The sequence below is a fragment of the Lynx canadensis genome, chromosome E1, assembly GCF_007474595.2.
Source record: "Lynx canadensis isolate LIC74 chromosome E1, mLynCan4.pri.v2, whole genome shotgun sequence".
Taxonomy (NCBI): domain Eukaryota; kingdom Metazoa; phylum Chordata; class Mammalia; order Carnivora; family Felidae; genus Lynx; species Lynx canadensis.
The window spans coordinates 45,668,710-45,691,843 of NC_044316.2; the positions used below are offsets into that span (position 1 = coordinate 45,668,710).

Genomic DNA, 23,134 nt, shown 5'->3' on the forward strand with positions numbered 1-23,134 from the left:
CCTGGCCCAGTGGGAAGGGCAGGCGGGTGGGGCTGTTACTTGGCTCTTCATGAGCTCTCCTAGCTATGGCATGCATCCAGCATAAATGACGGAGGGGACAAATAACAGAGTACAAGCGGGTGCCTTTGCTGATGAAATACCGTTGTGTGTATATACACATTTACCTCATGAAATGTATCAAACGCTCAGAAAAAAGTACCCTTTCTCACAGGCCCAACATTGACTCAGCATGCAAAACAGCAAGCCCTGCCTCGGTGGCCCAGAACCATGGCCCTGGCCATGCCAGTGTCCCAACCACCTGCTGGCCTTCCTCCTGAGGACCCGCACCTCTCTCACTGCTCTCAGAGCCAGCTAAGGGTGCGACCAGTTGTCTGCCTCCCTGGCCTGGGCCAATTCAACATGTGGCCCCTGCCCTGGCTTAGCAGCTCCGTGGGGAATCCGAGAGCGGTCTGTGCTGTTGCATCAGATGGCAGGAGGCAGCGGCCAGGCGTCCACGGCATCCCGCAGCCCCCTCACACTTCCTGGGATTTGTCCACATCCGAGACCCAGAGCTTCAGAGGGAGGGTGTGTCCACGGTTCTCGGGGATGGTCCTGGGGTCCCACCGAGGCCGGGGGATGGGATGGCGGCAGGCAGAGCAGAAGGAGCCAGTCCCAGTGCATTGTGAGCGGTCCCTTTCCATGATGCAAGAGAAAGAGGAGCCTCCTCCGCTTTCACCAGACGGGATGGGGGGAGGAAAGCAGGAAGCACGCTGGCAGGATCCAAAGTTCCAACCAGACTGGCCACTGGGCTCGTTCCCTGGCATGTGGGTAGATGGATTACGTGCGCCTGACACGCTCAGATCATGGCTTTCCCAGCACCGTGCTGGCCGTGACTGCAGTGGCTTTAATCCCTTCACGGGCTTTTCGGCCCAGTACCCCATTCACTGTACACACACCCCAAACTTGCCATGGGGCAGTTTGGTCCCAGCCTGGCCAGCTTCCTGGAATTCAGCCCAAACCAATACTTTTGGGGACTCCCTGCAGGGTTTCAAAGAACGTTTTCCCACAGCCTCCAAGGAGGACGTTCCAGCCCCCCCCCCCCCCCCGGACCCTGCCATGGATGCCGGCAGGCAACCGCGTCCCCCTACCTGCTGAGTCAGCCGCTCGCCTTCACCACCCAGACATCACACCCAGGAAGAGAGCTGGGAGTGACCCCTTGCCTGAAGGTGAGGGCCAAGGTCAAGTCTTTAAGAAGATGAAATCAACTTCCAGATCTAAAACTACCTTTATTTGTCATTGGCGCAACATGAGACGCCATCATGAATCAGCAGAATTATAAAACTGTACAGGAGGTACAAAAATAGGCTGTTTAACTTAGATAATTACCCTCACATCAAGCTTTAAAAATACACATAAAAACTGTACAATCTGGCAGTTTATAAAATATAAAGCTAAAAAGAGGATTGTAGGTTCACAAAGAGGATTCTATCACACGATTAACACATACCCATTAAACAACCGTCCACAGAGAAGACACAATGGCACAGAATTTTCTTTAAAAAAAAATCACTTAAACATGAAAATTTTTACCCTGACCAAATCATTCACCCTTTAATGACAAAACCACTGTGAGGCATCCATTCCGTGGAAGGATACAGTAGAACTTTTCCAGTTTTAAAATGGTCAGGGGTGTGTTGTCCAAAACAAATCTGATGTGCTTTCAAAGCAAGTGCAATTGTAACCGGGTATACGTCAGAGTAAAAATTAAATAAATATAAATAGGTTAAATAAATAGGTCATTGCAAAAGGAACACTACGTAAGGTCTGCATCTGAGAATGCCGCATGTTTGACTGGTAATGCTTTCTAGGTAAGTGGGGACTCCCCCGTCACAGCTTTTGGGATACTGAAAAGAAATACTGTACCCGCCGAACACACAGAGAGCACAGGGTGAAGCGAGCGGGGTGCGGGCTTTGGCCAGAAGCGTTAAGGCTGCTCCAGTGGTAGGCTCGTCGCAGATGCTTTCTTTGTGGTTGTCCAATGAAAACAGAAAGGGTTTACGCGCTGATACAAGAAACGGGAACTTGGGTTACTCATGGGAAATCACTGTTTCATAAAAGAAACAAAGTATGGGAAGAAGGGACACTTTGATTTAAAGGGTAATGGTCCAACCTTGGAAGGCGGAATTTGGGCCCATCCGTATGGGGCACCTGGTGACTCTCTCCTAGGAAAGACCAATGCCAAGCCATACTCAACTGAAAGGACTGCTCCGGGATGGTGAAGGCATCAGCAAGGAAAAGACACTGACACGTACAAAGAAAAGGGATTTCAGGAACTAAACGAGCAGAAAGAAAGCTAAAGAGAACTTAGAAGACTCTTTACAAGTGTGCTGTGTGCTTCCTCATCCAGCTCTTGGGGGGCAAAGAACCAGTCTACCCTCTGTGAGGACTTCAAGGCCAAGGATGCAATGAACAGGGCTGGAGAATGAAAGCAGTCTCGGGACATCCAGGCCTGGCCAGAGCGCGGCTTCTGAAGAGACAGCAGCTGAGAGGAGAAAGGCCTACAGGCCAGAGGTCCCCCCACAAGTGCGAGGGGGGCAGCCGGTTCATCTTTCACGGCAGTGAGAGAAACTGCAATGGGAAACAAATCACATTCACACAAAACCTCACCAAAAGTTGACTCTGAGATAAACACCTTTCTTCTAGAGTTGGCAGAAAGAAAATACTTCGCTGGACCCACTAACCTGTGGATCTTCTAATATGTGCCAGAGTGAGGTCTCACCGGAAAGAACCGAGGATGACTATGGCGTGGAGAGGGAGGGGGAGGGAGAGCCTGCCGCGCCCCGGGTTTTATGTCAGCCACTAGATGATTCAGTGACTTACCAAGGACACCAGTGATTCCCCAAAAGTGCAAGTGCTCTGATACCTAGTGACATGTGAGCTCTTTATACGCTGAAGTCAAAAAGACTCAAGAAGCAACAGGAGAAATTCTGGCAGGCGCACCGAAGACAGATTCAACGCGAGGTTCAAGACCAGATTTAATGAGAGTGTCCCTGGGGTTCCTAACAGATGCGACTAAATTCTGTCGGAAAAAATGAAAGTAGCGTACTTCTAAAAAGTTAAACAGCCTTCTAGAAATCACACTAAAGATCAAATAGCTCAGCTGCTACGCGATGCACACGGCTGAAAAGCCCTGTTCTAGCAAAAGACACCTTCCCGCTACTCTGAGCACAACAGGAAACCAGAATTCTACAGATTAGAACAAGATATAGCAGATGATGCCCAAGGTGTTTCCACGACAAGTGCCCACACGAGAGACCTCTTCAAACCACCCGAGGGACTGATGAGTGACCAGATTCCGAAAAGCAACGGACAGAAGGCCAACGGAGCAGACTTGACCAGATCAGACGGGTTCTGGGTCACAGGCAGCTTTAAGAAAGAAGAAGTGTGAACAGAAAACGAATGCCCTTGCCCACCCTCTGGCTTTTCCGGGAGCACTGGTGCTTACGTTCTGCTTACTTTCTTACTTTCTCTCTCACTCCACGCTCTTTAAAAAGCAGAGGTTTTGCCTATCTTGTTTACCTCTGCATCCCCAGCACCCAGGATCCTGCCTGGCTCACACAGTGACTACTCAAAATAAAATACATCGAATACAGGAGTTTGAGAAAGGTGGGTGGTTAGAAATGAAGGCGATAAAGAGAAAAGGCATTTAAAAAACAGCAGTCCTGGAGACAAGGTGGGCCCAGATAGGGAGAGGACACAAACCCTGGGCAGCCAGAAGTGACCTGACTACTCCCCCCAGGACACTGTCCAGCCATGAGACCAAAGCAGGCCAGGTCCCGGCAGCACAGAGAGCCGACGGCCCTGTTCGTCCCTTGTGGCACCTGCTCCGCCTGACTGCCTGGCAGGCCATCACCACTCAGGCCCGGCTGTGAAGTGACCAACCACAGAGCCATACAGACAATGGTGCGGGTGCATCAGAGCAGGGAGAGGAGAGGCGTCTGGCCGTGTTCCTGAAAAACGGGAAGTATGGCAGAAGATACCACGATGTCAGCCAAAAACGCCAGGGTTCCAAGGTATCAATGAGGTAACTGATGAGGTTTAAAGATGCAGGATAATGCTAATTTAAGAAAAAAAGTGACTTCAGGCATTATGAAAGGGAACTGAATTCTACAAAGGCAGAAGGCCCTCGTACAAATCCATCAGCAAGCACGTCACAGAAGAAACAGTGAGTTCTCGGTCCGTCAGTACACCCTCGCTCCTGAGTGGAGTCTCGGAGGTCGGTCGCCAGCACTGAAGGCAGCGTGATGATGTGCTCACCCGGCTGGACAAAGGACACGGGAGACATCTTCTTACTTCGTACCCTGATCTCACTTAACTGCTAAGGCTCTCGGTAGAGAAAAGACAGAGGAATTTTTGACTGAAACTAAAGTTAAAAATTAAACTAGTTTTAGCAAAAAAAGATGGTATTGACATAATGTAGAGAATATCACTTCGAAGCTGTTTAATGGATGTATATAGCCTTGCTCTAATGTTTTACTCCTCAGCAGTAGAGCACGTTCTGAACACGAACGCTCTTTCTGGAGGGGATGGAGACTTTTGGTGCCACACAAAAGAGAAAGTGTACTATAGATCTTGCATTTAGCTTCTTCACGAGTAAACTTCAAGTTCAGCTTACCTATGCTAACGCAGCATTCTACAGTATGTTCAAAAGAGAAAGTTATTAAAATCTGCCAGGAGAAACATAAAAACCTGCCCGCGAAGCAAGTGGTGACCCTGGCCTTGGCTCCGCCCCCCCCGGCCCGTCCTGCCGGGTCCAGGGATGGGGGAACCCCACTGCCCACCTGCCGGCCCAGGGCTCTCCCAGAGTGGCTGAGAGGGTCCTATTTGGCCTGCTCTCGCCTGGGTGCTGCTCTTCGTGATGGGGAACTTACCACCCCTCGCCCCCAAATGCTCCTAAGCACCCCCTTAAATCCACCGAAGGCCACTGGGGCATGTGGTGCTGATCTGTCCCAATGCCACGCCCCACACTCCAGACTCTTCGCTGCCCCCAGGGAACACTGGTTATAGTGACCTGGGAGGCTTTGGGCACGTTCACGATGAGCGAGGCATCTATGATCCCCGGGGAACGACACCCTCTGAACGTCTTCCTCCTCCTTGGCGCCGCTCACCTCTGGAGCCCCACTCTGAGCAGAGGCTGCACTGAGTGCGTCTCAGCCTAGCTGTCGAGGAGAGAGATGCTCCTGGTCCTGCCTGTAGGCAAAACATAGCACTCCCTCCTCTCTCTTCCTCATAGGCCGACATCAAACAGGAAGTTTATAAACAAGTGTAAGTCTGAAGCACGTGTGTCCACAAGGAGGTGGAGGATGCCTCCTTCGCTGCCTCTGCGACGGGCCCTCCTCGGCAGAGGACCCCCGAACGTAAAGCTTTCATGGCCAACAGCTTCCCAGCATCCTACAGGCCAAGGCGGGGGGGGTCGTGTTCCCCACTTCCTGGGGTGAGCATCATCTTCTGCTGGCTGTAGAGCCGGCTCAAGGCACTTGGTTTGGGGGCCTGGTCTCCCTGCTAAGCCGGGAGGCATCAGGCTCGGGGCTGGTAGAGACCAGGCCCTCAGTCACAGCTGGGGCCACCAGAACGGCGGCCACCCTGGCTCAAAGGGTGTCTGGAGTCACGGGGGGCCGGAGCTCTGGGGGCTCGTGGAAGTAGTAAGGCTGGAAGAGCCTCTCGTGGCTGCAGGGCTCCATGGCCCGGTAGGTGTGGGGGAGGAGGTGGGGGAAGCGGGACGTGAAGTAGCGCACAAAGTCGTCGGGGAGAGAGCCCAGCGTCTCCCGCACCTCCGCGGGGAGCTCCCGGTAGTGGTGCTTCTGCAAACAGGGCGGACACACAGACACGGCGGTTAGCAGCTGGGAAGCTGGGAAACACCGCTAAAAGACCCTCTCACTACCCAAGGAAGACAGGATGTTAGCTGGTTTTCTGAAAGGAGAAAAGGTTTATGGACCCAACAGTCCATCTGTTTATCTTACTTGCTTCCCCTCACTCAGGAGGGGGCCTCAGAGCTGGGCCTGGCCCAGTGCTGTGAAGGCGGGAGGGAGCTTCCCTACCAGAGTGGCCCGCGGGCCAGGCCTGCGTGGGAAGGTCTCCATTAAGGGAGTTTATACGGCGGCGCTGTATCAGGCAGGCACAGGGCATACAAAAGTCACCACAGACAACAGCAGCATCAGAGAGCCTGCTTCCCAGAGCGGAACTCCTCACAACATCCCTGAAGAGAAAACCCGTCCAAGGCAACACAGAAGAGCCTCTGCGAGGTCAGGATTCTAGTATGAATGGAAGGACCCAGAGGACAGAAAGGAGGAGGAGGAGGGTGGTTGTACCCCGGCTGCTGGCCTCATCTGGGGTTCACCCCCCTTACCTTGTTTCTCATGGCTCGGAGAAGGTCGCGGACAGAGCCACCTTTATAGGTTCTGAATTTACGCAGATCTGGGGAAAAAACAAGGACTACAATGTAACAAACACATTTCAAAAGGAAAGGACAGCTGGGGTTCCCCGGGATTAAGCGATCAGACTGAGACACGACGTAACTCTGCCATACTTGTGACTGACAGGAGTGTGTCCCCCAGAGTGAACCCGAGGGCAGTGGCAGTCTGAATTCTGCCTCCTGGTTGCACCCACAACCGGGAATAACCAGTGAGGGCAGGGCACCCCACCCATCACTCACCTGTCACCCTAAGGGAGGCACATGAAACCCACGTCAGTGTAAAGGTCTGATTTGGGCCCAAACCCCAGAGGACACACCCACAAAAGCCTCAACCCTGCGAGGGGGATTTGGAGCCCAAACAGCCTAGAGTTGCCAATTCCATGTTCACTTCCTAGAAACGGCTGCTGCTCTTGAAACGCGTCTGCCAACATCTGCCGTCAGGGCCTCGGCACAGTCACCTGTCTGCAGGGGGACGGTGATGTTCTCTCTCCAGTCCGTCTTCACCACGGCTCTCCCGCCTCGCTCCAGCTGCTTCACTATCGGGCCGTCCAGGGATTCCTTTTCTATTCGGTCACTCACGTCCTATGAGGGTGACAAGGGCAGCAGGTGACGGTCAGTGTGCAGAGAAGCAGAAGCTGGAGGAGTGAAACACCAGGTCACGGAACAGTCACTGCCCCGCAAGCCCCAGGCCCAGACTAAAGTCTGCTTCAGAACCGGCAGTGAGCCTCCTGTCTCTGTCCCCTCACGATCCATTCACTTCTCCCCTGTGAGCAGCCGTGTCTGGGGTTCACAGGGGAGAGGCCCACACGGACATCTCCGTGACAGAGACGTGTCACACCTCTCCACAAACCCTAACGCCTCACCCACGTGTCACCCATGTGCACACGTACGATGTGCCACACGGAGACCCTGTGTGCAACCTGTGTTCATCAATGGACAACAAGCACCACCACCACCACCAGAGCTCAATTCTGATTTGCATCTTGCGCTTTTCCACCACCCAGGGCAACGGGACAAGCGCAAATCTCGACTGGCCATCAGTCCTCATGCAAACAATCAGAGAAGACAGATGAAGCCCTCTTGTAGAGGGAGAGAGCTGCTGACAAGAGTGTGGGCTGCAGAGGCCCTGGCCCGTGTTTGAGGGACACAGCCTGGGCACGAGCTCCAACAGCCGAGGAAACGGGAGCGGCGAGCCCCCCACACGTTAACGCCGCACAGCCTCACTGGCCACGGTCTCTTCTTTTCTGATGAAGATGGAGCCTGGCTGGCTGACTCTCGGACTTGTATCTGCCATGGGCAAGCCTTGGAGGGACAACTTCTGCAAAGTGGGTATAGCTGGTCAATACAACGGAAGCCTGGTGTGTTCACAAGACATGGGACTTGGCAAAACTTAAGAGTTTCAATCCTAACCCACAGAGGGGTGGAGGTCCCTTTCTGTGAGCTTTATTCCTGCCCTACATCTGCTCATCATCAAAGGAACCTGGCTAGTTTTCAGAAGTCCCTGCAGGACAAGTGACCTCAGAACTCGAAGGTTATGACCTGTGCAACACAGAGAACGAGCCTGATGTTATCCACACTCACTGCTGCCATGGAGAAGGGCACGAAACCCTCCCCTTCCCAATCCATCCAAACAGTGACTAAGCATCTGCCATGTGCCAGGCTATGTCCTGGGCAGTGGGGACACAGCAACGAATCCAGAAACCAACCACTCCTGCCCTCAAGGCGCTTACATGTTGGGAGTTACACCAGAACCAAAGGTCTAGTCAGACTCCAGGACACTTTGATGATCACTCCTAAACCCAAGCTCCGCTCCAATCCAGGCCCAGGAGGAAAAGCACTGCCCGCGTGTGCCTGCTTCTCAGAGCTGGTGTGCTGGGTAGGATGTGTCTGGATTGAGCCATGCTGATCTGACCCCAGAAGGCTCGACTACAAAGCCTTCACACAGCCAAACCACTGAAGGAGCTCACAGCTACTGATCCTACAACTTAACATCTCAGAATCCACCTTAAGCAAAGAGAGATCTGGGCAAAGACTGAGTTAAAAAGGATAGAAAGAGCCCAATGTAAGTAAACGTTTAGATTTATGAGACTTGAATGAAATACGATGCCTATGATTTGCTTCGAAGTAATCGGGTGGAGAGTGGTGGACAGAGAGCAGAGGTTCAGGTAGTAATTGCTGGAGCTGGCTGATGGGTAAATGGGAGTTCATTATAGTATTCCCTCCACTTTTGTGTGTATTTGAAAGTTCCCAGAATATAGCCTATGACAGAGCACTAGAGTCATTAAAGTTTTAGAACTTTAACATGGAGAAAGATTATGTTAAAATTCTACATTAAAGACCATATGAATACAGTACTATTAATACTATAATAAAATACTATATTAAAATATCACGTACTGTAAAAAAAAAAAAGGATACAAAATTGTATATACGGTTTGATCCTAATCACATTTTTATCTGTATGAAAAAAGTATGTTAAAATGTCGACCATGGTTATCTCCTGGTTATGGGATTAGGAGCCATTTGTTTTTTGTTATTTTATTTTATTTTATTTTATTTTATTTTATTTTATTTTATTTTATTTTATTTTATTTTATTATTTTATTTTATTTTATTTTATTATTTTTTGCCTTTTGCTGTACTTTCAAAATCTGGAAGAAGTTAAATGAAGACTTTTGATAACAAACAAACCACAAACAAGAGATGTACCTGGAAGAACTGGAGCTGCTTTTCCAGGCTCCAGAAGAACGGGTGCTTCAGCACATGCTTCGCAGAGGGGCGTTTCTGAGGATCCATCGCGATCATCTTCTCTATTAATTCCCGGGCAATGACGTCTTCTACAGAGGAGGAAAATAAACAAGTAACTGATTATCACCGGCCCACAGCCACCATGAAATACTCAAACCTTAACGGTGCATGTGCCTTTTGATTCAAGATTCTACTGACACAACCTCACTCCAATAGCATAATTAAGAACTTGCACAAGCTTCAGCTGATAAGGGGAGTCCTCACCACACAGTCTGTGAAAAGAAGTAATTGGAAATACCCACTGTTGGAGGCTTTGGTAACACTGCCTCCACGTACTGGGCTGTGCTATTAGAACGATGCCCTGGTAAGGGGTATCTGGGTGGCTCATCGGTTGAGGGTCTGACTTCGGCTCAGGTCATGATCTCATAGTTCATGAGTTTGAGCCCCATATCAGGCTCTGTGCTGACAGCTCAGAGCCTGAAACCTGCTTCGGATTCTGTGTCTCCTGCTCTCTCTCAAAAATAAATAAACAATAAATAAAAAAAAAATGTTAAAAAAAAAACGATGCCCTGGTGGAATACCTATCAACTTGGAGAGATATTCAAGATGATGTTAAAAAACAAGCATGCCAACTATCAACAATAGCCAAAGTATGGAAAGAGCCCAAATGTCCGTCGATGGGTGGATGGATAAAGAAGATGTGGTATATATATATATATATATATATATATATATATATACACACACACACAATGGAGTTATTACTCGGCAATCAAAAAGCATCAAAGCTTTCCATTTGCAACCACGTGGATGGAACTAGAAGGTATTATGCTAAGTGAAATAGAGAAAAACAAATATCATATAACTTCACTTATATGAGGACTTTAAGACACAGAACAGATGAACACAAGGGAGAGGAAGCAAAAATAATACAAAAACAGGGAGGGGGACAAAACATAAGAGACTCTTAAATATGGAGAACAAACAGAGGGTTACTGGAGGGGTTGTGGGAGGGGGGATGGGCTGAATGAGTAAGGGGCATTAAGGAATCTACCCCTGAAATCATTGTTGCACTATATGCTAACTTGGATGTAAACTAAAAATAAATCAATAAATTAAAAAAAAAAACAATTATCCATAAAAAAGAACAAAATAAAAATAAAGGCATGTAAGAAAAAAAAGCATGCCAAAAAAGAGTATGTACTATTTATTTTACAAAAGTATGCATATCTATCTAAATACATGATTGGAGTAAGATATACAAAAGTATTAACAGCAGGAATTCATCACTGTGTAATGGGATTATGGATCTTTTATGCTAATCTGTTTTTTCTACAAGGAATAATAAAAATTAATCCAAAACAGTGAGTTAGTTTTACATTTTTTAAAAAGGTGGCACTGGGTATCATGGGCCAATTTTAACACAGGAAACGCTGAAGTCAGGAAAAAAGACCTGTCGCCCCTGCACCCAGAGAGCAAGACCCAGCTGTCTGCCCCCGGCCCAGCCACACCCCCTGATCACTGGCCTGCACACGAGTTTATGGAGCACGGATGACTGTCCTGAATGTCAGTGCAGGAAGAGACTATTAAATGCTCACAAGCCACAAGCTGGAAAATAGAGGTCCTTGCCCGGGTCACACAGGTAACTGGGGGACCTGAAGGAACCTCAGAGCTGTGTGCCTTCAGGAGGAGATGCTCCAAAGACAACCCAACCTTCTACCAGCTTTGGAGTGAGTCATCGATGCACTGAGGCCCACAGGGCCAGCAGTTGGAAAGAAGGGCCCCTGGAAGCACAGGGCTGGCGCCCTCCCAGGGCTCAGGGGCCACGTGGTCAGCCGGAGCGGCTCCCGACCGTCCTCTGCCGCCCCCTCACCGTGCTTCTCCGGGTGTAAGCAGTCGAGGCTGTAGGCGCCCAGGAGGATGTTGGCCTGCCGCTGCAGGGACTTGCCAAAAGGGTGGCTGCCCTCAGATATCACGTAGTAAAAGACACAGCCCGCAGAGAAGATGTCCACTGTGTAGGTCTGAAAAGAGAGACGCAGGGTGTGAGAGGCTTCTGGAAAATTCTCATCCTCACTGAGAAGCAGCAAGGACAGGAGTGCTGCTGTTGCTTCTACCACCTTGAAGGGTCCCGGGAGACTGACTGAAAAGTTGCGGGGAGACACGGACAACTGCCCACACTTGCCCCTTTCACTTGTCTGAACACGAGACCATATGGAAAACGCCAGCAGCATGCTATTCACACAGAAGCTCTTTGATAAAGAACTGTCATGTTCCAGCTATGTGCGCCACAGCCCCCAAGTCTTGAATGCGGAGGCTCTCGTCCCCGAAGATGCGAGAGGCTGGCAGTTTTCCCCAGAGCTGCTCCCACTACTCACGGGATTGTCCTTACAGTCCTCGCTCAGCATCTCCGGAGCGATCCAGCCTTCTGTGCCAGGCACTCCTGAGCGGCGGCTGAAACTGTGCCTGCCCACAGCCAGCTTCTTGCAGAGGCCGAAGTCAGAGATCATGGCCTTGATCCTGCCATGTGCGTTGGGCATGGACAGGAGAATGTTGTGGGGCTTCAGGTCTCTGTGAACTAATAGAAAACTCCAGATCAGTCTGGTATTTACCGGTGGCATCGGGCCTCCTCCTGCGGCGGGGAGTGCACTCTTCACGGACTCCCAGCGGGCCCGCCAGACCTCTAAGGGTTTTCTCATTTGCAGCTGTGAAAGATTCCTCCTCAAATTCTTATTCTCAAAAGGCCACCTAAAAACCCCACAGGCACACCAGTGATGACACTGAGATTCTCAGCAGAGGCAAGGACCCCTCCCCAGCAAGGGAGCTCCCCACCGGGCCGCGGCTGGTAAATACAGGGGAAGCTTCTCACCAATGTTGAGGGAGTGCAAATGGGCCAGGCCCGAGGTGGTCTGCTGCAGCAAGGTGATGGGCTCCAGGCCGAGGTGGGCGAAGTCCTTCTGCTCCACGTACTGCAAGAGACACACGACAGCCAGGTCACACACACAGCCCTTGGGGATGGGCCCCTCCACACAGCACTTTTTTTCTCTAAGTGATTCAATTTTATTCAGGAAAGTCCTGCCTGCAACTTTTTGCCTTAATTAATGTTTGGGATTAGGTTGGCTCATTTTCTCTGATCCTATTTTAAGAAAGAAACGGGAAGTTGTACTGACCACACTCTATGTCCAAATCCACATTTGCTCACGGACTTTCTCTGGCAGCCATAGGCGAACTTAAAAGTTCCAGCTGACTCGTGTACGGTGAGAAAGGTAAGAAGGCAAGGAACTCAAGTTCACTGCCTCCTACAGGCAAACCTGCAGGTGTCTGATACTGACATAGTGTCACGTGAGCCTGGAGACTGAGCAAAAGGAGTTCGCTGGATGGTCTCAACGACCTGACTCCTCAACCAGCATCCTCCAAGCCCAGAGCAGCCCTAACCCACGGGGAGAACAACTGCCAGGTTTCCTGGAGGCAGAGGGACAGAGATACTAACTGTAACCAAAGACCATCCCACCCAACTGAAGCTGAGGTGATAAAAATACTCTCCAACCGGTTTGTGGTTACGTGGGTGTGAGCCCGTCACATGCACCAACTGTTCATTTACGTGAGTGTGCTGTGTTGTAACTTCAGTAAAGTGAATACAGAGAAATAAAGGGAAAAGAAATCACAGTCTCTCGTGCCACCTGCCTCCAGGAGCAGGGAGGCCGCAGGACGAAGGCAAAGCGGCCCCGGGGGCACCCACCTCCTGCAGGGTGGCCGCACACAGCTCGATGGCAATGTACTGGAACTGCCGGTCCCTCTCCGTGCAGAAGTAACGAATCACGTTGGGGTGCTCGTCTGATTCCCGAAGCAGCTGGACCTCACGGTCCGCGAAACTGAAACACTCGGGGAGGATCCTCTTGACGGCCACGTCGCGGTTGTCGAACATGCCCCTGAGGACAAGGATCACAGGTTGGTTGGGGGGGGGGGGGGGCGCGAGCCAGGCTGTGGAAATGGGAGACCCGCAGACCCATGGTGCTCCTGCTGCGATGCGGCAGCCACCCCGGGAGCCTCGTAGCCCCTGACCGACCACCACGCGGCCAGCACTTCTTCCCTGGAGGTGAAGTCCTCTGTCTTGGCCACCACCGTGACCCTGCGGCACCCCCCAGCCTGGCGTGCCACCTGCAGGCCGACAGACCTGGACGTGAGGGCAAGTCACAGAGCTCTCCAATCCACTCACCGGTACACAATCGTGCCCTCAGCTCCGTGGCCCAGCACGTCCTTGGGACAGAATGAGATCTTCCCAACAATCACCATGCTGGTTTCCTCATCTGGGACAAAACAGGAAGAAATTGTTTTAAGCAAACCTAACCTGAAACACCTTGAGGCTAGAAAGGAAGCAGCGTCCTGAGCTCAGGTTCAGAGATGGGATCTCACAGGCTCTAGGTTCCCAGCCCCTGGTGACAAGTGCCCGCAGGGCCCACTTGCCATCGACACCCAGGGCTGCCACCTCCCCCGCCTCCTGCCCTCCGTTCCTGCCTTTACATTATTGTCAGAAGACAGGGCTTCCCCACAGACCCACCTACGATTTGAGCCTGGAGCCTCCAGGCAGTGGATGTGCAATGAAGAGACCAGGGGTGGCCTGGTCTGGGGCTCAGGTCTCGTACACTAGCTCTGTATCCACTCTGTATCCATCCCCGCAGAACATCAGCCCTGACAACCGGCCCGAGCCCACTTCCCAGAGGAACCGGGATCAACAGTCACACTTGGCCACGGACTGGCTGCAGGAACTCCCCCAAGCCAGATGCCCAGTGCACCTCTGGTCAGCAGCAACTGCCAGCCCTTATGGGGCAAGATGGCAGGAGGACAAGGTGGACCCCAAAAGGCCCCCTGAGTGGGAGAGGCCCGGATGGCATGCAAGCCTGGCCCCCAGAGTGAGAGGGACCTAGGTGAGAACACGGTGAGCCCTTAGAAACGACACTTCACAGTCCCACGGAGACTCCCCCGAAGAACATGCCTCTCAGGCTGTGTTCAAATGAAAGAGAAAACAGCACCAAAATGGCAACTCGCTTTACCTTCATCGTCCTGCTCCAGGAAGGGGCTGGCACCAGCCCTGGAGGCAGAGCCACTGGAGTGGAGCGAGTGGTTGGAGGCTCTGGGGGATGTGCTGGGGCTGCTGGTGCCCGAGCTCTCTGAGTACAGGCCGGACGAGTCCAGGAGCTCAGCATCCTGAGCCACGTCTCCAGGGGGATGGAAGGGCAGCTGCTGCTGCTGCAGGAGCTGGATTTTCTCTAGTTCCTTCTGGAACTGCTGGTGCTGGAGCTGCTGCTGCTGATGCATGCTCTGGGGGGAGAAACGCACATCCAGACACGTGCAGCCCACTCCCCCGGGGACAGAGAGAGGCTGGAAGGGTGAGGCTCCCTGTGGCAGAGGAAGCAGGTGCGCTGCCCAAGGGGTGGGGGGCGGGACGAGACCAGTGAGAAGGCACAGGAGGGGGGATAGGGTGGTTGCAAGACTCCAGTGCTTCTCGCCAGTTAGGAGTTCCCAGGACAGCCCACGCCCCCTGCTGGACGGGCCCGGCAGGGGCGGGAGGGGGGACTGAGCTGTAGGTGGAGGCTGGGCCAGATGAAAGGGGCTCCATTTAAGTCTAAAATCCTGGGGCTTTCACGGAAGTCTGGGGGTGGTTGCAAAAATGAAACCAAAGAGGAAGAATGGTTATGTCACGTAGCTTGGAGCATGGTGGACACAGGCAGCTCCAGGCTTGCCGTCCACTACGGCTGTGCACTTGACAGAGGGGAGTGCACAGATGGCCACCGACCAGGCAGAGGAAGCAGCGGGGGCTCGGAACCTCGCTGCCATCTTCCCACGGCCACACAGCCAGAATGTGGCTGAAATGTGGCGCCTGGCCAAGGCCCCACTCCAGCCCCATTTCATCAAGCTGCCCTCCCCATACCCCACGCTCTTCTCTCTGTTCTGAGAAATTCTTTGTCATAATTTGAAGCAGCAGTGAGCCATGATTGTACCGCCTGCGTGGGAAGGGGACCGAAGGGATGGGTGTGAAGCCAACACCCCCTGGGAGTTTTCTGGTTCTCGTGTACACCCCCCCACACTCTCTCTCTCTCTCTCTCTCTCTCTCTCTCTCTCTGAACTTGGGTTCAAATCCATCACCGGCTGACTAACCCTGGGAAAGTTATTTAACTTCCCAGAGCCCGGCTTCTTCATTTGTGGGCAGGGCACAGTAATAATGACCTCGCAGGACTGTGTGAGGTAAAATAGAAAACAGTGTGGGTGGAGTGGACCCATCTGTACCAATGGAAGGGTCTGTCATCGCCATTCCTGCAGGGGACATGAGCTTCCTGGGCACTAGTATTCCCAGGTGATGACACTTCAATGCTCTGAGCAACTCGAAAAAGGAATATTCTTCTACAAGGTTTTATCCAACCCACAACATATTCAACCATGTAAATTTAGCTCGTTCATTTCCAACTAGATAGTGCAAGGGGTGCTGCCGTTTTCACTCGTGCTAGTGTCTCTAAGAGGCAGTTTGTAAGGGAGGAAAGTTAAGTGGATTTTCATCTATTATGACTATTCTCAAAAAGGGAAATAGTTAACTTTGGGTGGCTCAGTCGGTTAAGCGTCCCAACTCTTGGTTTCGGCTCAGGTCACGATCTCACGGATTCATGAGTTTGAACCCCACGTCAGGCTCTGTGCTGACAGTGAGGAGCCTGCTTGGGATTCTTCCTCTCCTCCTCTCTCTCTCTGCTCCTCTCCTGCTCACGCTGTCTCTGTCTCTCTCAAAGATAAATAAATAAACTCTAAGAAGGACTTCCTTCTCTTAAAACAAAAATAAAAACAAACAGAAAACCCTAAAATGATCTGCAAGCAAGGTTTACAAATCAGCTTTTACAATGAGTTAACTCTAAGACATAGGTAAAAAAAATTTCCTGAGAAGCTAGTGTCTCTTTGATTACAATGTTTCTGAAGAGAAGCACATACTTACTGTTAAATGTGAAAGGAAACATATCTGCTCGTTTGTCATGAACATCAGGTGACCAGCACAGTTCAAAAACATACAGGAAGGCAAAGGGAAGGGGCCGAGCTTTACCAAGGGGTAGGTGATGATGAAGGCCACCCAGCCGATGAGCAGGAAGGTGCTCAGGATGATGGTGGCTATGTCCTTCAGCACAGAGTCCACGGGGGCCTCGGGCTTAGCGGGGGCATGCTCGAACTTCTCCTCCACCTCCTGTGAAACGGCGGTGGGCGCGTTTTCTGAAGTCTGCTCGACCAGGTTGATAACCTTGTGTGGGACAGAGGGACTATGTCACTGCAGAATTTCTAGCCAGATACAAAATGGCCAAACAGTCAAGAGTAGTCATGACTATTTACCAGGAATGACCCCCACCGTAAAATGTGTTTTTTTTTTTTTTAAAGCTCATCAAAGATCACAAAGCCAAACAATCGCTGCCTTTATCAAAGTGACTGCCCTGAGAAGCCATGCTTTATTGTAGTGATTGTATCAGTACTGAGAAACAGTTCTAACAGCAGTACTTTTGGAAATGGCTTCAGATCCCATATTCTTTTGAAAAGCCTTATGGAAGGCAGAGACCTCCTCCTTTGATGGTAGATTTGATAACTGGGAAAACTCTGAAATCATCTGTAACAAAGTCTGGTAAAAATGTTGGCAGTCATTAATACCATGTCACATTAAAAAGGTGGCTCAGTGGATTAAGCGTCAGACTCTTGATTTTGGCTCAAGTCATGACCTCAGTTTGTGGGATCGAGCCCAGTGTCAGACTCCACACTGACGGTGCAGAGCCTGCTTGGCATTCTCTCTCTCCCCGACTCTCTGCCCCTCTTCCACTCGTGTGCACACATGTGCCCTTTCTCTCAAAATAAATAAATAAATTTAAAAAATAAAAAGGAAAACAATGTGTGTGCACACACACGCGGCTGAAGAGTAATGAAGCAGCTTGCTTCTGTGGCTTATAAACTTCCGGGGCAACTCCAAAAACAAAATCATTTTCTCGAGTATTCCACTCTTTTTTCAAAGTTTCAGAAAAACATCAGAATCTTTTGTTAAAGAAACTTTTACTTGGGAAGCCCAGAATGAAATCAGATAAAAGTGGACCTTCCGTCTGAACTTCTTGGAGGCTCTAGGACTTCAAGAACGGTTTACAGAACACGTCGATTCATTCTCGAACATCCAGGGTTCCAGGAGTGCCATTACTGCTTGTCCAATGAAGTGACTGCACGGCCTCTGGGCAAGTGCAGAGGGTTTGGCGTCCCCCCCAACACCCGACCCCACGCACCCACCTCTCCCGTCCTGCCTAGGGCTCTCTCCCAGCAGCTGCCCCACCCCTACAGGGCATGGGGCGGGGTGGGACGGCTGGTGTGGAGCAGGCAGCTCAGGAATGTCTGCTGAGCACGTGACCAGGAGCAACCCTCCTTTGGTTAGATTCTGTTCAAACGCGTTTGTTAAAGAAGGTGCCTTATTGCCATATCAATGTACTTCAGAGTATTTTAATGGAGTTTTAGAAAACTCTGTTCAAGTTTGGATGATTATTAAAATCCTAACTGTGGCTACCTCTGGGTGTTACATTAAGGGTACTGTCCTCTTTCCTTCTCTATACTTTTATTTTCTAAGCGTTCCAGGATAGATAGGAGTGACTTTGACAAGATCAAAATCAGATGGAGACTTCAGGGCACCAGTGCTTTCCAAAATCACTGTCCTAGGACTCCATGTATTTTCCCAACTGGCTACCTCTAGAGTAACAGGCAACTCAAGATATTTTGCTCTAGAATTTTCAACAGGCACATGCTTTTCCTTCCTTTCTCTCTGGATAAAATCTGGACCCCTACAGTGAACTTGCCGTGATCGTGGTCCCCCCGCAAGCCAGCCCCTCTCGTCTTCCTTGGACCTTGTCCCTTCTCAGGCCCCTTCTCAGGCCTGGGGTCTCCATGGCAAGGATGCCAAGACTCGCCAAGTCCAAATGGACCTTCAGACCCGCCCCCACCTCACTGGCCATGCTGGACGCCTGCCTGCAGAGCCACCCTCCTGCCTTCTCCACCTGCTCTGTGCCACCTACGGGCATAGCAGTGGTCTCCCAGCCCCCTGGTTTCTGACTGGGACACCAGCAGATGGGCCAGAGGGAGGAGAATGAGGTCCAGTTCCGTGGGGTTGCTGAACATGTCAACTGAACCTCTAGGCTCCTGGCCTGGGGCCCTTTCCACTCCCTCCCCCCAACTTCAGGCTAAAGGATGCTAAGAGAAGCCCTGGGACTGTCCACATCTGTGTGAATAATCTCTTCATTACACTGCCCTCCGATCGTCCTAATCTGAGTGGCCACTGGTGTCCAGCTGAGACCCTGACTGGCACCCTGTCTCCCCAGGGCTGCAGGAGGGCAGCCCAGGTCAGAGGCTCATGGCAGCTACCGCCTGGGTGGGCCTCCCCACTGCCCAAAGCTCCATCTCACTCTGGGTCCCCACCAGACCGAGCAGCCAAGCAGGCTGCTTCCAAAGGGCCACTCCTGGCTTCGTGAAGCTTCAGGTCTCCCACGTCCTCTTTTCATCAACCCTTTGCTCCACTGCCACGTGCCAGCGTACCTTGGTAACATGGTTCCTCTGTAGGACACGGCCCCATTTCTCACGACTCCCCTCCCCCCCCCCCCCCCCCCCCCCGCCGGTGGCCTCAGAGTAGGTATCAGCCCCAGAGGTGCCCAGGCAAGGTCAGTCCCACCTCCAGGCCCTCATCTCTGCTGCTCTCTTCCCTCCAGTGCCCTCTGCCTCTCTCCCACCGGGCCACCCCCCCCCCCCCCCCGCCCCCCCACCCTTCTTACAGCCTTCACTAAGCCCTTAGCACCAACCCCCCAGCAGTCTGTCATGGGGTGATGCATGCTATGGATTCCCGAGCATCCCTCTCCCCTCCCGAGTTCACTGTAAGCTCTAAAGCCAAGGGCAAATGCCTTAGCCCCCAACACCTCACATGAGGAGCCAGGAACTAACTGTTTACGCCCCCACTCACTTCCTCAAAGCTCTTCTTCTCTGAATCGGCAGGAATCACATTTTCTCGATGTTTGGGCAGATTATTGGGGAATCTCTCCAGCATCTTGGTAGACGCAGACAGGGGGGTTTCATGGTGTCCTATGAGAGGAAACAAGCCTTCCATGAGAGCAGCCCCCCACACGGTGAAAGCCCCCCATGCTAAGCTTAGCCTACAGTGGCTCCCCGCTGAGGGGCCCACAGCGCAAACACCCACATATGTAAAGTGAGAGAAAACGACAGGCAATTACCAGAAAAATCTCATCGAGACAGAAATTTGATTACTCGGTGGCACGTATACAGTATTCTGAATCTCATAATGAGGGACGAAGAAGTGTCCTTGTCATGAGAGGAATCAGGACCTTTGAGATGTGTTCAGAGTAAGACTTGTGTGGGTAATTCCTACTTTAGACTGTATGCTGCCCAAGCATCATGAAGCTTCATTAAAAATTCACGCAGTTCTCCCCAGTTACCTTGTAATATCCCTCTACTAAGAGTCTCACATTCCCCCCCTTGATATTTAAATTGCTCAGGCGGAGTTCTATTCCGACGATCTGCATGCATACTTCCATCCTGGGAAGTGGTGAATTATGCATAAAAGAGAAACGCGATGTATTTGCTGGGGAGCAGAGGGTCACGGCTCTCTCAGCGCCCACTCCCTGTTCTCCACACTATCTAGTACATGTTACACACTGATTGAGCGCCTACTGTGTGCATATCACTGTAAGAGAGACAAAGTTGAATATAAAATAAGCAACTGGGACTTGATCTGGCCGGAAAGTCTGTTTAGCTCTAACATTAAATGACTCCTGTACTAACTACCCAGAAGAACCAGTTCACTCTCACGCTGGGCTGTCAGCCCCCTGACATACTTTCTTTTTTGTTCTTTCACTGTGATTCGGGTCTCACCCTATGGATCCCTCCACTGTTCTCTCAAACCTATCAAAGATTTTATGATCTGTATTTCCAAGACAAAAATAAGCAAGGACTAGTCCAAGCTGTGTACATTCCTTGATCTGGAAAAAATCTTTATCTTTAGGTCAGTTCTCTATCTACAAGAGAAGACTGCTCTTTAAGGGAAACCTTGTTTTGTTTTAAACCATCGCCAGGTGAGGACCATGAGACATGCTTTGCCGTGAAGCAGGGTGTCCTCAGGTCGGGTCCACCTACCTCAGCCCTGAGATCAGACTTGCTGATGGGGCCCGGGGGTCTGAATGTGAGTTTCTCCCGGTGCCTCTGAGGTTCACTAATAAGAAACCTTCGCTCTAGGGGAAAGCAGGGTGCCTTCCACGTGCCGCCTTGTGCTGCAGGAGCCTCCCCCAACCCTGCACCTACCCCCCCAACAGACCACTGCAGCCCTGATTAGCCCACAGCCCGCTTCCTCCAGGGCTACTTCTCCTGAACAGGTTTCTCCCGAATCTGGGCCTTTAGGAATCTCATTCTGCACACTCCGAACCAGCGGCTCCACAAGGCCAATCATGAGATCCTCAAACGTGTACAAACAGTACCTGGTCTTAGTGATTTATCTGTCCTCATCACCATGTCTGGGCTCCAGAGCGAAAAGCACAGGCCCTGCCCCAGACCTACTGAATTGGGATCTGCAGGGGCCACACGTGCTTCTGTGACAGAGCCCCCAGGAGAAGCCAAGGGCACTCCGGGTTAGGGCCACTGCTCAGGGGAAACCCTAAGGCCGTGCCACTCAAGGTAAATGAACTCAGTTTATTTTCCAGACCAGTGTGAAAGAGGCAAGATCCTTAATGTCCTCCACAAACACCAAATCAAAGGACAAGGCTGGACGTAAAAGAGCGTATGTTATTGTACCTGTGGCCCCGAGTCTATGCAGAGATGGTCAAGTCGTTCCACTGCCTTATTTAAAAATGACTGGCTCTGGAGCTCCTCAAGGGGACTTCAGAGGTGTGAGAGGATCCCCTAATTACTTCTTTATACTTTGCTGAGTTTCTCAGTTGTCTTACTTGGACAACCTTTACATTTTAAAAGGATATCTTTCTGCGGCGCCTGGGTGGCTCAGTTAAGCATCTGACTTCAGCTCAGGTCATGATCTCACAGTTTGTGGGTTCGAGCCCTGCATTGGGCTCTGTGTTGACAGCTCAGAGCCTGGAGCCTGCTTCGGATTCTGTGTCTCCCTCTCTCTCTCTGCCCCTCCCCCACTCATGTTCTGTCTCTCTCTCTCAAAAATAAACATTAAAAAAAAATTTTTTTTTAAAAAGGGTATCTTTTTGCTACATAGCCATGAAGACTTTCTCCCCATGTTTTTTATAGTCTTACATACACATTTCCTTAGTTTCCAACAGTTTGTTCACTTCGTGACTACTGGTGGGCAATTTATGTAACCCTTAACTGGTACATAAAACTAAATGACCTTGTGATTTTAATAGCCTCCACTCATCAGCTATTTTTTTCTTCACCTGGGTCCACTCACACATGCTCTTGAAACTACTTTTGTTCAAAAAAAAGGTAGAATTACTTTGTTATCTCCTTTGCCCATTATTCTGTAAAAATAATAACCAGAAGAAAGTGGCTGCAGGGAGTCAGGAAGAACAAAAAAGAACAGGACCCGGACAACCACAAAGGGAGCGATCGGGACTCCAGGACACTCAGGCTCCTGTCTGCAACACCCAGTTACACACCCCCGTCCGGGTGCCGCTGCGGGACAGATCCTGTGGCCTCCTGGGCCCACACACCTCCACGCCGCTCTATGTCCCTTCCCTGTGTCTCTGGCACTGCCCTCTCTCCCCTCCATTCCAGTCAGCTGCTAGTAGGGGGGCAGGGGAGAGAAAGGGGTAGTGGGGGTGGGTGGGGGGACCTCATCAACCCGTGTGCTCTGGCACCCTGCCCCCCCGCCTCCTCTCTCCTCCCACAAGGCTACATCCTCACCTCTCACCACCTCTGGGGCTGACAGTCAGCAGATTTGGGGGAAGACAGGGCACAGGAAGGCAAATCAGATTCAAGAAAACTCTGTCCTGCTCTAATTGCTTGGGACACTTGCCAGAGACACAGCTCCTCTCACGTGACTGCCTTCATTTGTCACACTCACTGCCTTCGGGTGTCATCTCGACTTATCTCCGTGGCTCACAGGACCCCCAATTCAACCCAAGGGCCGTTAGCAAGGACAGCAAGAAATAGAAGAGAAAGGAAAAGGGGCCACCCCCCCCACCCCCACCCCCACACCAGGGACTTGTGCCGTGGCTCCCTGACTCAAGTCTAGCCTTGAACCAGACTCCTCACCCCACCCAATCCTTCCCGGGTCTCCAACCCTCTCCTCCCCCAGCCCTGGCTCCCACACCAACCCCAAGGGAATTCTTCCATAGGAACCGCCCTGGTTCCCCATAAGTAGAAATAACAAGAGTGTCTACCTCACAAGGGGCCGCTGTGAGAAACAAGGAGACGGGTTCTAAAGTGCTTACTGCCAATGCCCGGCACGGAAGACGTTCAGTGTGCCAGATAACTGCACGAATTTTATGTTAGTCGGTACTTGAGTTTTGTAACATTAAGCAATTTTTGAGAAGTGACTTGGTAACACAGCTACTCTATTTATTTTCCTTGGGGGTAAAACTGCTCCCAGGTCTGAAAAGACTAATCTGGACCTGAACTGAGCACAGTGCATTAACCACAGTAACTAGCACGGAGGGCTTTTGCCCACCAGGGGGCAGCACGCCATCGCCTGAGGAGCCGAGAGACCCACTCTTACCTATCAGAAGCCAGTAGTTCCTCAAGTAGTTGAGCTTGCTCTTCCCTTTGAGCCCAGGGTCAAACTTTAGGTCTGTGCTGGGCGTGATCACACACTCCCCTTTGTCCCCAATGGTGACCCCGTCAGTCTGGGGGCCTTCCAGCAAAGGAAGTGTGCTGCCCCGGGGCTGTGAAGACAGAACAGGAGTGAGGCCTGTGGCAGCCCTTGCGGACGAG

The 23,134-nt window shown here is 51.3% G+C and overlaps 1 protein-coding gene across 2 annotated transcripts in view; it reads right to left on the reverse strand.

Moving 5' to 3' along the window:
* Positions 1 to 1,245: 1,245 nt before the first annotated feature.
* ERN1 (endoplasmic reticulum to nucleus signaling 1) overlaps positions 1,246 to 23,134 on the reverse strand; it is an 80,927-nt gene continuing 59,038 nt past the window's right edge. For both annotated transcript variants that reach the window (XM_030295943.1, XM_030295942.1), the window contains exons 10-22: positions 22,920 to 23,085; positions 19,194 to 19,312; positions 16,278 to 16,469; positions 14,248 to 14,515; positions 13,413 to 13,503; positions 12,936 to 13,125; positions 12,066 to 12,165; positions 11,575 to 11,774; positions 11,073 to 11,220; positions 9,161 to 9,288; positions 6,910 to 7,033; positions 6,386 to 6,453; positions 1,246 to 5,840 (exon numbers count right to left, since the gene is read on the reverse strand). In XM_030295943.1, the coding sequence (XP_030151803.1) occupies positions 5,628 to 5,840; positions 6,386 to 6,453; positions 6,910 to 7,033; positions 9,161 to 9,288; positions 11,073 to 11,220; positions 11,575 to 11,774; positions 12,066 to 12,165; positions 12,936 to 13,125; positions 13,413 to 13,503; positions 14,248 to 14,515; positions 16,278 to 16,469; positions 19,194 to 19,312; positions 22,920 to 23,085 (2,007 nt within the window). In that variant the 3' untranslated portion in view covers positions 1,246 to 5,627. The remainder of the gene's footprint in view (positions 5,841 to 6,385; positions 6,454 to 6,909; positions 7,034 to 9,160; positions 9,289 to 11,072; positions 11,221 to 11,574; positions 11,775 to 12,065; positions 12,166 to 12,935; positions 13,126 to 13,412; positions 13,504 to 14,247; positions 14,516 to 16,277; positions 16,470 to 19,193; positions 19,313 to 22,919; positions 23,086 to 23,134) is intronic.